The following is a 17,243-nucleotide window of genomic DNA, read 5'->3' on the forward strand; positions in this document are numbered from 1 at the left end:
AATTGTTTTATTTGGCATAAATCTTACATCTAATAAAATACATTTAAAATAATATTTACAATTCCGTGTAAACATATTAATATAAAAGTATTTTTAAGGCACTTAATTTTAGATAACAATTAATGTTCCTGTATTTACTAAAAAATGTTGTTTAAATAAAACATTTTACAAGGATACCATATTGGCATATGAAAATAAATGTTTATTCTATATTTAATATTAGTTTTTAGAATCTTGATCATGGAACACATGCAAAATCTATAAAATAGATTCTTAAAACACAAATCCCGTATTATTCTAGTATTGTGGCGTAACCTGGCCAGAATACAAATAAAAGTGAAAAAAGTTTTCACTGTCCTTTAGTATATAAAAAGTAAAAGCAATCATCTATGGCCATAACTATTTTTTATTCCATAGACTTTAAATTCCTTTATTCTGTGATATGTCATAAATATGCCATTTCACTAGTAGTGCATATACAACATTTAGCTACTGGTAACTTGTATTAGAAATTATTTTTAACATTTTAAAATACAGATATTTCAGTTGAAGATAGATTTTGTTAGCTATGTTGTAATATAAATGAGGAATAACAATTTTACCCTAATACGTTCTGAACTTACGTCGAATTAACTTACGACATTTAAAGGTTAGACATTATCTCTTTCTCGTGTGTACTTTACGGAATCGTCTCGCTCCATCTTCACTATTGAACTCCATATGAGAATCACCAAGTAGATTTGTAGCGCTAAAAAATAACAATTGTATAAAATATGACAAGGTTATATTTACAATGAAAAATATCGTAAAAGAAACAAACAGCTTATAAAAATACCAAAAATGTAATAACAAAAAAATATTAATTATATTTGGATTTTGGACCTTTTACAACTAAAACGAGAATTATAAGTACTTTACTTTACGTTAAAAATATTTTTAGATTTTTATCGAAGCAATGAATATAATGTTTAAATATAATAGAATATAATGGTAAATGAAGCATGATCAATGTTTTATACATGATAGACTTTCAAACCTGAGGAACCTATCCTAGTCTAACCACTGACTGGAACAGACCCCAGCTACTAAGGACGAGAGGTTGCATATACTCAGTGGACAATATACTGAGGGTGAGGTTCAGAAATGCTGTTCAATGATGATTCAGAAACGAATCTTACCGGTAGCATCATTGTGGTTACATAAGTCTCATTTGTCCTAATGTTTATTTTATGATTGAACATAAAGACGAAAATCAAATAATATAGATTTTTTTTGCTTTAAAGTCAAAGTAATTTTTTTTATAGATACCGCTCCATTTTCTGTATCACAAGTTAACTGTACCAGCTTAACGCTTAACGAAATTTATGCTATAGAATTTGGCCGTAATAAGGAGGTATAAAGATTATCATTGTGTGTACTATTCATAAGAAAAAGACAAATTACGAGCTATACCGACCTGCTGAGTCCTGTAGGTCAAGAATATTGATATATGGATTTTTGACATACAGAGGGACATAGTCCGTGCTAAACTCATTTCTGGACCTTCTCTCTGGCCGGTCAAGAAATAACTATGAAGCAGTCAGCTGGAAAAAGTAAAATACTTACTTAGTTGGAATAATATTAGGAAGAGCTCGCTGGCCGTCTCCTCACCCAGGAAGACCAGACTATAGATAAAGCCGACGATGGAGAACACAATCTCGAAGTAGAGGTACACTTTCATGAATAGCACATGTTTCTGTAATAAAATTGTATTTATGATTGGAAGTCCTTAGGAATTTATGGAAAACCGACTGCAAAGAGGTGGTTATTAGTTCAGCCCTTATGCGTGGTTTTTTGTGTTTGGTTGCTTTTTTATGGGATAAGTAACTTAATAATGTGCATAATACTGACATCTTATCTTATTATATATACAATATATATAAATCTCCTGTCACGATGTTTGTCCGTGATGGACTCCTAAACTACTTAACCGATTTTAAATTAAATTGGCACACCGTAAGCAGTCTGGTCCAACTTAAGAGATAGGATAGCTTAGATCTTTAATTATAGTCGCAATTTTATTTTATTGCAAATTATTTGTCTATAATTACTTGACTGTCACAATTATCTGTTAACTCCTAAAGATTCTAACAGATGTCGATACTTTTCGACTGGATTGAGTAAGTAATCAATAGATGGCACTGCTATGGTAACCTGACAAACGTGTCATATAAGCTACAATTTAATATCATGAATACCACGTGTTACTAAGGCTAACGTATAAATTAAATTTATTTTGTAGTAAAGGAAATACCGTGAAATTTAATTATTTTTACTTTTTTTAATTTTTGGTGTTAGCATAGCCAACCACGTGTTACTTAGACCGAAGTGTAAATCAAATTCAAATTATAGTGACGATAATACAGTGAAATTATTCTTTTGTGTCACAGTATTAAGGCTAACTAAAACCACATTAAGGAGAAACGAAGTTCGCGGGGGCAGCTGGTATGATATAAACATAATGACTACTAAGTCGTATTGGTTCCCAAATACTTATATTGGCAGCTGACTGCCACTGGTTGTTTTTATTGTATCAAATTTAGATAATTGAAATATGTACCTACCATATGTAATGCAGCGATGAACATGACACACATGATGATCTCCAGCACCAAAAATGTGGTGTCACCAATGAGTCGAGGGTATTCCGATTCGCCTGTCAGATCTGATGAACGATTGACCGCTATGTATGATAGCAATGCTACGTCTAATATCGACAGGATCTGAAAATTACATATTTAACTGTTAAGTTAATCGTTTAAACAGTCGAGTTGGTGCTTGAGTCGTGGATAGTTTTGAGTAGTTCCCATCGATTGTAAGCCATTCATTTCTATCAGTTTATTTATAACTCCGAAGAGCTTACAAAAACCTTTATATGTTAAAAGAGGCAAACGGGCAGGAGGCTCACCTGATGTTAAGTCATACCGCCACTGGCCATGTGACAAGTGATTATGGGACGGTACAACTCGTACGTGTAGAAAGAATGTTATGTAAAATTAACAGTCCCTATTGTGATAACAAAAACGTACTACATAATGTTAGTGAGCTGTATATATTTGACTTTGAAAATCAATTAATTTTGAAATACATGTTCAAAGATCGTTTTTTTAATGTAACAGTAAAATGATACCCATGGAATTGCCAGAAACACGCAAGCGTGCTGCCAGCCTTTTAAGAATTGTACTAATTCTTTTTCTTTTACTGTGCTCTTTTCTTGGAGGACCCTAAGCTGGTTTCACATAGTGGTGCTGCGTGGGAGAAATTGCCTTAAGAAACCTTTACAACGATGGACGTCGAGGTGATACGGATGGTATTTTGTATTCTGCATTGACTTCCCCGCAGGTATTAGACCGAGCAACTAACTTCCGACGAATCGCTCTTCGTTGGACGGTCAAGCGGAAGGAGCCTTTCCTTACAAATGACCGCGATACTGAACGGTCTTCTTTGACCGTTTTAATGAAATAATTGTTAAGAAAATCATTTATAAACAATTTTTTTGTAACCAGTTCTATGGTTGGGTTGTCTCCATCTCTTCGGCAGACCATCTGATACCGTTTTTGTTTGACTTAACATTAAATTATGATACATATAGATTAATTATAAAACTCCTAGGGTATAGACAACTTATAATGTTAGCTCAATGCTATTAATTTTTAATTTATAATATATCTTTGTAAATTATTATTGTTTAATAGTTCAAAGTATTAAAGCTTATGTTCGATTATTTATTATTATAGTTAATTATAATAATAAAACATATTGAGAGATACATATGTGTAGCCGACATTGACCTCCTGAGAATTGCATAATTAACACATTTCTATGGAAGAAACGAATTCGCACACGTCTACAATTTCACTTTCGAGAAAGTGGTCAGTTCATCCTTGATATGCGTGTTTGACAACCAAATATCTTAATAATAAGAGTTTTTCATTTATAAAGTGTCTAGAAAATTGAGGTTTGTCTTTAAATTATTAACTATTAAGAAGCAAACAGCCTTCAGAGCGTTTTTATATAGAAAATGGGTTACGTGATGTTAAGTTATATATATATATATATATATATATATATATATATATATATATATATATATATATATATATATATATTATTCACGTAAATCACCAAAAATATTATTTAGCGGAAGCACTTAAGCTCAATCAGCAAAAATTGTTTTGAATTGACTTACTGTGTTGAAATATGCAAAGGTTATCAGGCCCTTTCGTAGTGGAAAACAGAAGCAGCATCTTGTGAGGATTGGAATTTCCACCGACTCGCAGATTTTCTCTCTGAAAAATAAAAGATGTTTTTTTAATACCGTACAAATGTGTAGTCAGTTCAACTGTCTAACGCGACAAATAATTTTATTGGTTATACAATATATTGAAGTTATACTTCTTTTGGCGTGTCAGGGAAAAAATATGAGGGTACTACATTTTTACGATGCGCGCGCACAGCGTCACCCTGAAGTTAGTCAACATTTTAAAATTAAAGTTGTTGAAATGTGTAGTTGAAATAATTATTGTGTGATAATTTAATAAACTTCATTTAACCAGATAATGCGTTATAATAAAACTGTTAATGTATTAAATACCTTTTTTCTATTGTTAGTGTCGTTTTTTCTACAAACGTAATAAAGGCGAACATGTATAACTTCTAACGCATGTACGTAAGTATACATACGTTTTCTTATTAATTGGTTTTAAAGCTTTAATAAACTTTGACTATAATATTATCAGTAATTATGATAATTATCTAGTTTCGTAATTTTATACGTTTACAGATAAAATATAAATATAAAATACATCAATTATTTTAGTCATTAAAATCCAGACTGTTTTTTCTCGTTCTTAGTTTACTCTAATAGAACACTTTTCTCTTCGAACCCTCTTTACGTATGGACATTACTTAACATTTCTCAGAAATCGAAATATGCTTTAAGTTAGCTGGGTTTGCTATAATAAATATTTATTCTATTTAAATAGAATTAGGATAGGGAAACGAAGACAATTTTCCATTAAAACATAGATAATTTTTGAACCTTATCACAGGAACAACCCATCCTTTTACGATAATGACAAAGCCATATTATAACAACAGAAACGTGTACTGAATTTCAATTAATTCTTGATGAACATCTTTACATGTTAGTAGGCCAGAGGAACTAGGTGGACTAAGCCCGATCCCCGATATCCAAACAAGGACCAAATGAACTACGAAAAACTAGTAGGTCGCAAGTAAATTTAAAAATTATGTAAAAGACTCGATAATTATTTCCGGAAAGGGAATTTGCCTAGCCTCTTTAAATATACATTATCGAGGATATTTTAATAGAAATAAGTAGGTAACACAACTGAGCTGGAATCTCGAGACACGTGCTAGGTATCAGGTATCATAATGATAAAAGTCAAAGTTCGATCTGTCGGCGAAGCGTCAATCGGTCATTTTCATATGGAAGAAGAAGATTACAAAAACAGATTGACTATTCATCCATCGATCGGTTATTGAAAAGTATTATATGAGAAATGGATTGATATATCAATATCTAGTAGTAACAATGGGATTGGTGTTGAGTATATCGTAATTAGAGGAGAATTATAGTAGTTTTGCAACTATACGATTTTATAGTTCAAAATCTGTCCAAGTGCTATCACAATTAAAATTAGAGGTTCTAATTAATGACCATAGATTGGTTTAAGTGAGGAACAAACTTCGTATAAATAAATATAGTTACTCATCTTATCAGCAAGTTACAGTTAATTATAAATAGAGGCGGCTGATAACAGGATCGTAGAATTGTTTAGTTTTCTCGGTACAGTATTTCACACCATATCCGTTGTAGTGATTACAGTTATTACCATTAATAATAATAATAAACAAGAATGTTATGGTGGTACAATCCAAAGTTCGCAAATTCTGCCACACATAATGGCCTGCAAATTTGTCTTAAAAGTAATTTTACATAGAAGTTACATACATTATGAGTCAGATCATTATAGACAATTGTTATATTTTTTATAATATACTAATACATAAAATATGTAAAACGTAAATAATAGCAATCTATACATAGAAATTTGAAAGCTGATTTTCATAATAATGTACTCATTCCATAGAAACCTGGCGACAATTGTAAAGTAAAAATATTAACGCATCGTAAAAATCAATTCGGATTCAACGGCAACAGCCACTTTCACCTGACCTTCATTTGATGTCCTCAATTACGTTTGAACTTCAAACCTTGAATTTCAATACAAATAAAGTTTAAGAGCATCTCGGCACCAAAAGTCAACGGTAATTGAGGAACATGGCATACAGGTGTGCGTATTATGAATAATCAGAATATTTCTAATCGCCTATTGGTGTGGTAATCCAACAAATTAGAAATACATCACGCTTTCGACATACAGGAATCATAACGCAAGTCTGAGGTATGACTCCGTAAATAAACTGAGTATTAGCATCATCAAATTAAACCCATCGAATTTTTCGTATTTATGATAACTTGCGTTCTATTTGTGCCTTAAATCATTTCTATACCCCTGGACCGATGAAGTGTACAGTTCTCGATATGTCATTTGGCAGTGAGTCATGCTAGATCGTAGTTGCCTGAATTTCCTCCATCTCGTCTAATTTCTGTCAACTTACGGTACGATATTTGAATATATCCTGTAGGTAGGTATAACGTCCATTAAGCCCGTTTAGTTTAGATTTAGTTAATCGTATGGAGTATACTTATCAACTAAGAAAATTGAAGGAAAGACAGTTGTAGTCCATACGATGGACCGGCCAATTATGCTAAAAGCTAGGCTATGTTTTTGATGCTTTTCACTAAACTGAAGTTTGTCAGTAATAGATGCAGATTTTCTCAACAGGGAGTGAGTGGAGGAGGAGGCCTCAAAATAACGTGCTCACTATTGTCCTTTACAGGTGGGGCAGAGTCATAAACAGAAACAATGAGGTGAATCTTGATGTAAGCAATGTATGTACACGAAAATAGTTGTTGGATTTCTAAGTTGTACAGATAACACAAATGATAGGCAAAGCACTGTAATCAATATATTAAACACTCTTCACCACTGCTTATATTGCTTAAGCTGGGTTTTTGGTTTCGTATAGTATATTTTTATTTCTGTAATTATTAAAGTTTTGATGTACTCTTGCTTATACACTTTTTACATCACGCTGACATAAGAGTAAACGATGAAGCAATGTTACGCCTCAGAGCTTCGGTTTCTGACGGAAAGCCTAACATTATTACCGGAAGTAGATAATTATTGTTACGCGCTGGTTCAAAGTATGGACGCTACGGAGATACAGGAAAGATTATACAACTATGGTCAATGATTTTACATAAAATAAAACATAAATAGCCTTTATTCGAGTAGGTAGTACATAATCAGGATTAAATTAAGTCCATGATGTTTTATATTATCCTCGTTTACTCGACCTCCAACGGAGTGAACGCCTCCTCCAAATTCACTTGTCTCTCATCCTCGCCAATTGCAATCCTTCCCCGCTATCAGTTTTATTCTATCTTCCTAGCTTTCTGGTGGGCAACTTCTCTTTTTTTCTTCCCACTGGGCCACTCCAAGTAAGTGTATTTTTGACCCATCTGTCATCACAAACGCGAGCAATGTGACCAGCCCATTTCCACTTTAGCTTTTTTGTATATGTTACCATGTGCGTTATTTGTGTAGAGGTTTGTATTACACGCTTTTTAACTTTGTCTTCAAAGATTTTAGATACTTTAAGCGAGTACCGAACCTCCCAGTGGGACACAAAAAATAAATAAGGCATATCATGAGGTCTAAGATTCAGATCCCAGGTGCTGGCAATAATAAAACGATTCAACACAATTCCAAGAAGAGTCACACAAGGAGGTCACGCTGACATACCATAACATCAACTTGATGACCTGAATGTAACCTTGATCACGCGCCAATGCAACTACAGACCATCCAAAGATCACATTACATCACTTGTATTATAGATTATATTAATGTTTCTAATATACTGTTATAGACTCTTTCTTTCTATATTTAACATCTTTTGCATTTGTCTATATACGATGCGTCTATATATTGTCTACTCTATACTGTTTACATAACTCAATCTTTTAGGTGTTTCTCATACTGTGTAATGTTAGAGTCATATTCAGAAATGGCACGACGAAGAACAATAACTTTACGGCTCAAAATGTAATACATCATTAGGCGTCAGTATTAGCGTTAAATCACGTTTCTGAATGTTGCCTTCTTCAAACAAGTTTCATTTTATTGCTTCATTGATTGATCCCACTAGAATTTAAAACATATGTTTATGTTTTTTTTTTAATTTGCTTGCATTTTTGTTTATTGGAATATCAAATACATTTGCGGGCTTTAGTTGGGTAAAAACAAGATAGAACACACTACTGCTATATATATAACAGTGGGCAAACGGGCTCACAAAGTTAAGTGATATCACCCAAGACATTGCCGGAAGGCTTGAAAGTGCGTTGCCGGTCTTTAAAAAATTTGTACGCTATTTTCTTGAACTCGCTATAATTCTATTGAAATGAATTCGCATAATTTGTCGTGTATAATATCTGTATTAAATTCCATAAAACCAAAGTTTCTGAACTATTTTAGCATCATATTTTTATAGTCTTATATAATCTAGCATGAGTGTGTATTTCTATTGTAATCTGCACATAAGGCCATGTGACAAGTGATTATGGGACGGTACAACTCGTACATGTAGAATGTTATGTAAAATTAACAGTCCCTATTGTGATAACAAAAACGTACTACATAATCTTAGTGAGCTGTTTATATTTGACTTTGAAATTCAATTAATTTTGAAATACATGTTCAAAGATCGGTTTTTTTTTGTAACAGTAAAATGATACCCATGGAATTGCCAGAAACTCGTTAGGGCGTTGCCGGCCTTTTAAGAATTGGTACGCTCTTTTCTTGAACTACCCTAAGCCGAATTGGTTCGGAAATACTTCAGTGGGCAGCTGTATTCACATTGTGGCGTTGCGCGGCAGTTGTGGAATGAGGAACGTCGACTCACAAACGTTAGTTAGACAAACAGGAATAACGAACATTCAAAATGGTGGTAGGCAACAAATTATTGGCTACCCACATCTAACTGAAGAATATCTATTTTCATAAATTTTTGAAAAAAAAAAAACATTTCAATCTCTCTTCAAGGTGTCTCCTTGATAAAATTATTTTTGGCTAGGCGCGACAGACAGCTCTTTGTGCAGAGGCTGTTTCAGCGCAGAGGAATCAGTCACCCACGTAGTTCTGGAATGCGAGGCTATCGCTAAACAACGTACAGAGACCTAGCCTGAGTCTAAGTGCAGAAACTAAGTCCACCATCCTTTAACCTTTAAGGGTAGCTCACAGAGATCAAAGTAATCAAAGATAGTATTGCATGTTGCGTGTTTTTCCCACGAGAGCGTATTCCTGAATGTGCTCCTATTTCACCATGCCTCCTGCTGATAGAGGACAAATCTTTGTTTTTAATTTATCATATAAATTACTTAAGATGTCATCTTTGCCTTACAAATTTTGTGTAAAACAAAAACTTGGCGATTTAAAAGAGTGGCGGAGAGTTTGTTGCCAGTTCTTCTCTTCCGTTCTACGCCCTTGATTTGAGAATATATGTTTCTTTATAACGTTAAGTGTACATTGTGTTACCTATATGAATAAATGATGTTTAATTTTAGATTTTTTGAATTTAATAGATGAATCCATGAAGCCTTAAAATATAGTAATAGTTTTTTCTTAACTCATTTTCATGCGTTACTGTATAGAGTTTATATATATTTGTACGTATTTACGATGCCACATACGGTTTAAAGATGTAAATAATTGTTTTCATGGTTTATAGAAATATATTTATATATCCATGTAAATACGTAAGTAGTTTACGAATACGCTTTATGGAGTACAATGGCTTGGTGGCAGTCGGTTATTTGAAGTAAAAAAATACTGAGCTAAGCCAACAACTTAATCAGTCACTTTTGCTGGCTCACACTTCGTTTTAGTTTGAGGAACGCGCTTGTCTTCATGTAATCTCTGTTATGCAACCACTCTAAGGACAGATTCTGGCAAAGCGAATAAAACAAATAATATATAAAAACTAAAACGAATAAAGACAATAATATATAAACATGTCAAGTTGCGTATCATTTTTTTGATAGTAGATGAACAGAATTGCGCGTAACACGCGCTGTCGACTTGAGTCTTAATCATGCCGGTTTTCTTACCATGTTTTGTTTTACCGTACAAGCGAGTACATAATATAGAAAATAAGTGCACAGCTAGAGTTTGAACCTACGACCTCGGACAAAGGTTGACCTTATGAATTTTAATAACCGATTTGTTTACTCGGACAAAAGCGATAATGACTTAATATGTCTCGTTAGTAGGTTAAACAAGGCAGAAGGGAAATAACCTTGCAAGTTTCCTAGTAATTTAGTGAATGATAGCTCCAACGATGTGTGTAATTTTGTGCACAATTTGTCTGCATTAAAACCGCAATGAAATTCCACTGCAGATGTCCAAAGATTAAATCTGTAGTCTTTGGCATAATTTATTATTATTATTTTGCTGGTAATGGTAATGGAATCTATCTTAATTTTATTTGATTTAGTAAACGAGTTTATTATACTCGTCATAATAGAATAAAAAGATTACGATAATAAACAAAAGTTTCCTACATATTTATTAGACACAAGTATCGATGTCATGATTTAGAAAGCTGGAGGCTTCCCACTAATAAAGCACATATAAGCTGATAAAGCTTTTTTAATTTCCAAAATTTACTAAATTTCCATCATTACACGGCATAGATAAGGAGTGATAGGAGCGTTAATACTCTAGAGTCTAGAGATATGACTAAATTGGTGAAATATTATTTTTAATGCAATAATTCCTAGCGAGGAAGATGCCTTGCAAGTGCATTGCCGGCTTTTTAAGAATTGGTACGCTCTTGTCTACAAGGTTCCTAAGTCGAATGGGTTTAGAAGTATCAGTGCGCAGCTGGTTCCAACTTGTGGGGTTGCGCTGCAAAAACTGCCTTATTGTCTTACTGTGCAACTATGCACGACGACTTTATACGGATGGAAATTTGTTTGGCCTCGATGTCCGATGATTGATGATTATTTTTTAAATGTAGATTAACATGAATTAATAGTGAAGTTTCATTACAGTGGATGTGTACAAAATAGTAAAAATTAAACTTATTGATAAGTAATGTATATATAAGTATAAGATCTGAAACGTGTATTCATAAAATTATATAAGATAATATAACGTCACAAATTTTACACACATCAATTATATTAGGTCATAAGCAAGCTAGCAAGGGAAAAATTTAAACAGACAACCATAATAATAAAAAATCTAAAAACCTAATGTAAACTTAAACCTCGTTAAGAAAATAAACAAAGTTACGGTAAGTAGGAAGACTGTTGTAAAATATATCAAAATTTTCATCAAATAATTCGAAACTCCAATAACATTACCAATTAAACAAAAATATCACTCAACGCGATTAATAATATAAACATTTAATTTCCACTGTTGGAATCAAAACATCGATATTTGAGTCCTCTACTGTTATGATCTAGATGTTTTTCTCTGACTGAAGATCCCTCGAAAGGACCGACCAAACTTAGACTTACTGGGTGAATGTTCGACTTTGAATGGTACGAGACTGGCATGAATGTATACCGGGAAGGGCAATTCGACATGTTGCTCAATCACAGATCGCAACTGGAAAAATTCTGCCACAAGATTTTCAAATACGTCAGTTAAATGATTAACACAAGCATGGCCGTGAATTTGTTGGGCTCTGGCTATTACGGATGTAGAAGACGCATACGCGAAAAAATAACCAGCAAAAAACAAGCGATGGGGAATTCCCCGTTCCGTTCGATATACGCGCATCGCATTTAAGTTAATCGATCTCAGGGATCATCCAATCTTATGATTGGAATTTAAAAAAATAGATTTTTTTAGTTCTAAATATCGCCTAGTGTTTTCAGTGGGGACTGTGGTACCCTCTGTATCCACGGAGCCCTGGGCTGCAGCCCAAAAAGCCCTTTAGCAGATCCGTCCCTGAACACAGGTGACGCTTGCCGCCGGCCAGCGTAGGGTCCGACTCGCCTATAAATATCATGAGGATAGTTCTGGAGGAGTTGTCGCCCGTGACCAGGCATTATCTCGGGTCTAAGCTATTAGGGATCGTATGTAAAATAAGGTTTTTATCCTGTCATGGCTTCGTACTAACTCAGATAACAACCCAGCTTTGATTTCCGGTGATGAGATAAACTTGTTTTCCGATCATAAAACAGAATTCTAAAACGCGTATGAAACATAATAAACTATATAGAGATATATAATCGAGGCAACGTAAACATATTTACTATATGACATCACACAATTCGTGGAAATTTTAAACATATACTTAAAATTAATCAGTACGGTGTATATCTAGAATAAATGTATTGGAATTAATGAATAGACAAAATATATCTTAAATTTGTATACACACACTTTAACTCGAAGATTTAGAGCCTTTTATTTAGTTTAGTTAATAGGACCTCTCCCTCTCTGTAATCAGCTCATGTCTGAGCTTCGTGGACAGCAACGAAGCATCTAGAAGAAACTAGATGCGTCTATCTGTTTTCACCAGTTTCTGTCCAGCGCCTCTCTTATGACAGTGTACAGTATTGAGAACGATGAGTTTTTCACTTGATCGGTACATCTAGTTTGTGAACGGCCACGTGATGTTTTGCCTTTGTGTTACCAACCACGATCAGACTGTTCAAGTTCTCATCGCCTCTGCGCATTATATGGCCGAAATAGGATACGATTCGCTGTAGGCATATGGCAGACAGACGAGTCCGTATGCGGAGTTGAGTTATAGGACGTAATTGCACCGTTCTAATCATGTTTCTTTTCATCACAGCGTTCATAGAACTTGACATAAAAAGACAAAAGACTAGCTATTAGTCTTTGAATTAAATTGTTCGCACTAAATGTTCAGATCAATGTCACTGGAACAGTTGATGGTCGAAGTGCACAATAATATTGAAACGCGCTAAGTCGCGGAATCAGCATTAACAAATAAAATATATATTAATATAATTACTAGAATATATGACGAAATTTGCAAGGTTAACTCATTACTTTTAATTAGGACCTAATTCTTTATTACTACCAAACTAACAATAAGATTACTTTCGTATGAAATACTGCGACCTTGTATTTAGAAATTATTATCATTGCAATTTTCAAAGTACGTTATGAAAGTTAAATATTTGAATAAATTAGTAGTGTTGGTCTAGTAGTAGCTAAAGCGTGCGATCATCGCTGAGGTCGTTGGTTGGACCCCCAGCTGTGGACATATGGATTCTGTCAATCGTACACTTATTCGTACGGTTAAGGAAAATATCGTTAGGGATGCTTTAAATCGAAGGCGTGTTTCAGAGACAGGCTAATCGGCTACTTGCCTATTAAGAAAAAAACAGATGGTCACAAAACAGAAATGGCCAAGACCAGGGTTTGTAGCGCTACTGGATTCTTGCTAAAAAAAACCTATGAAAACCACATATAATATATATTAATTTATAATTTTTTTACTATTATTATTAAAATTAAAATTTTAGCTTTAAATAAAGTATGAAATTTTATATAAATCAAATAATATATTTTGTATGAAATATATCAACTGAGACACGCTCGTAATTCAAAATATGAAAAACAATCAAATCTAAGAACTTCAAGGGACGAATTACTTTTCTGCTACTGAGCGTTTCTTTAAATCTATCTATTTACTTATAAACGACTCTCAAGTAACTCTTACTTTTACCCAGCTATTTCATGACTATAGAGAATGTTTTATATAGATCCTTCATAGATAGCCATAGTTAATAAATATCATTGTAGTTTTAGTTAATTCATTTCGGTTAATCAAATCATTTTTTTTATAAATCTTGTTTTTTTTTTGCTTCGCTTCGGTTTCTCACTTGTCTATAAGTTATGGCAGTAATTTGATTATAGTTATGACTAATTTTAACGTTCGTGACGATCACAAATCAAAATACATTACATGTATATATATTTATGATGTTGTATAATACATGTAATGTAACCTTGAAAATAAAATTTCAAGTTAATTACAAAGCATGTAAAAAATGTTATCGGAATGTTACGCCGTTTTACAGTTATTATCAACTATTTCGAATTAAAATTATTCCGCAATAAGAAATTAGAATAGCATTTGCACAGCTTGGTATTTACACATACTAAAATATTTAATTCGTGTAAATATCGAAAACGTCTAAATCGTATAATCTAATTAAAAAAATGCTGACTTGTATTTATAACTGGAGTACATATGGCAATATTTAATGATTATATTTAACATTAAATTTGCAATTAACTCATGACTAAATATCTAGTACAAATAATACAATGTATGATGTGTGACGGAAGGTCCTAGTTTGATAAAGAATCATTTATCAAACCAGCCAGGTCCTTGCACTATGTTAAGGGATTTCGATTCACATTTCTAACACAATAAGGAACTAGTACATATAGTGTAACAACCTTTACAAGAGTTTTTTACATATTTACGCGTTAAGGATTTCTTGGTGGTTTTACACAATACACTCGCAGCAATATTACTTGTTTGGGAAATTGGTAGTTAGACTTCGTGATTGATTAGTTAAATAATAGTTATAATATGTTAATAATTACTGAACCATGCTTCTGTTAATGTGATGTCTAACTTTTCATAAAAATATATTTAAATGAATTTAAGCAGCAAATAATATTTGTCTGCGGTATGGACGTAAACTAAAAAGAGGAGTAAAATTTTCATTGCAAAATCAATGCAAAAGTTATTATTGTTAAAGTGTCACTATTTTTACGTAAAATTACTTGATAATTTTTTGAAAAATCTATTTACATTACCGACAGTTTATGCTGCGATTATGTTGGTAATTACGCGGTAAATTGAACACTTCCCTGCTAAAGACGTCACTAAAGAAAACCACAGACTAATTCTTGATTATGGCATCATAGGAATATAGATAAATATAACGATTTACACCACAAAATATAAAAAGGACGCGAATTAAATATCAATTAAAATACAAATTGGCAAATAACAAAAGTTATCACAAGAATAATACTCATCCCGGTGCAGCACAGATTAAAGTTAAAAAAATATTGTTGATATCAAAATATCACAGATTAGGACATGCATCCGATAAAAACACAAATCAACTTTCGCTTTCGCACTTACTTTAAACTTGTTTGGAGTGTGGCCGACATAGTGAAATGCGTCTTAACCGTCTCGCGGTTTTACAATAACTACTTGGTTCTCACTCTTCTCCTAACATAGGTTAATATACGGCGCAAAATAATACGGTCAGACGAAAGTACTAACAAATTTAGTCAAAAAGTCCCCGGAATCCATAGCAAAATATATTTTATTCATTATAGCTTTGTATTTATTGTGTTTAGAAAACTATAGGTCAAGCCAGACTTAGACAACTAAGAGGTTGAGTTAATGTTATTATTTTTGGATATAAAACTGAAAATATCAAATTTCATTAAAATTTAGCAAAATACGAATAAACGTATCACACGAACATTAAATTGGTTGGTATATGTATGTTATTTATGATTGAAAACGAAAAGGCTCATTTATTACTACGAAAACTATTAAGAAGTAAGAAAAAACTTTATTATACATAATATACCTGAAATTTAGTTAAAATGATTTCCTGTCTTGTGGACACCCATCTTCCTTTTGACAAGTAACTGAATATTACGTTATGATTTCCAACAACACAAATTTATAATTCAACTATTTTTGCTTAATAAGAATATTACTTTAGAATTTATTGTACACAAATGTAAGATGATTGTTAACATTTGGTATGCGCTTTTAATTATTAAGTAACATATATAATATGTATGTACTAACGTTACTTATTACAAACTTTTAAAATTTATATAAAAACAAATAATACCATTTTACATGCTTCTTCCATGACATGGCTCGGGTTAAGTTCTAGTTATCTTACCAGAGCTGTTATTGTTTCCAGTAATTTGTGTTTGTCAAGTTATCGTTAAAGTAATCGTGTTTATTAATTGATAAGTTAATGTGCTGTTTTCCGAATAACTTAACTCATTTCATTTTAAATGTGTTTTTTGGCAAATTTCGGATTTTTATTATTGATTTATTTATTAATGTAATGTAACATATCTATCATTACTTAGAAAGTCTTAGTAAGGAACGATTTAACACATTAACTGCACGTTCCTCTTTCCTCTTTTATTAGTCAGTAAAATCCGGCTTTTGAGGCGAGTTCACGTTGCTTTGCGGGCCCACTGTGGCAATATAGTCAACTTACGAATACGAAAAATAATAATAATATTCATACATAGGTTCAAACATTCCATAATTGCCATAAAAAGTTCTGGTTTCCTATTACTTTGATCCATTGTTAAGGCTCTAAAGTTTCATTATAATATATAAGAAATATACTTTTATTTCGGCAATTAAATTAAAACATCACAAATCAACAGCTGTGAAAATGACATGAGAACTTAAGTTAAAGCATCGCTAGATCTATGCAACTTCCTCACAATCGCGAAGCCCGCAATATCGCAGCACACAACTCATGGGAATCTTTATATTGAAGAAGTCGAGTCGGTCCGCCAAACATCCGAGTACTGTCAATATATAATAAGTCGGAATAAAGAAAATAATGAAAGCAAGAAATTATCACATCAAGGTTTCTATTTACTTGCTTTAATTATTATCTTCTAAATTTGGATTTCTGTACCGAGACTCAATGCTTAAAGTAGTCACTGATGGGATGACCGAGATAGCTTTTTTTATGTTAGTAGAGGCAAACGGGAAGGAAGCTCAACTGATGTTAAGTTATACCGCCGCCCATGGACACTCGCACTGCCAGAAGTCTTGCAATCGCGCTGCTGGCCTTTTAAGAATTGATACGCTCTTTTCTTGAAGGACCCTTAGTCAAATTGGTTCGGAAATACTTCAATAGGCAGCTGTGGTGCGCGGCAAAATTAGCTTTAGAAACGCTCAGTTCTGGAGCGACGGACGTCAAGGATGTTATAGATGGTGTTAGCTCAGTTAGTTTGAAGACAAGACCGACA

At 32.9% G+C, this 17,243-nt stretch overlaps 1 protein-coding gene across 1 annotated transcript; it reads right to left on the reverse strand.

Annotated features, from left to right (window-relative positions):
• Positions 1 to 102: 102 nt before the first annotated feature.
• On the reverse strand, positions 103 to 15,442 carry LOC123709078. Its single transcript, XM_045660190.1, has 5 exons — positions 15,355 to 15,442; positions 4,229 to 4,328; positions 2,604 to 2,762; positions 1,606 to 1,735; positions 103 to 748 (listed from the first exon to the last, which is right to left on the reverse strand). The coding sequence occupies exons 1-5, from the start codon at positions 15,381 to 15,383 to the stop codon at positions 651 to 653; spliced, it is 516 nt and encodes a 171-aa protein (XP_045516146.1). The 5' UTR covers positions 15,384 to 15,442; the 3' UTR covers positions 103 to 650.
• Positions 15,443 to 17,243: the final 1,801 nt, after the last annotated feature.

The sequence above is a fragment of the Pieris brassicae genome, chromosome 1, assembly GCF_905147105.1.
Source record: "Pieris brassicae chromosome 1, ilPieBrab1.1, whole genome shotgun sequence".
Classification (NCBI taxonomy): Eukaryota; Metazoa; Arthropoda; class Insecta; order Lepidoptera; family Pieridae; genus Pieris; species Pieris brassicae.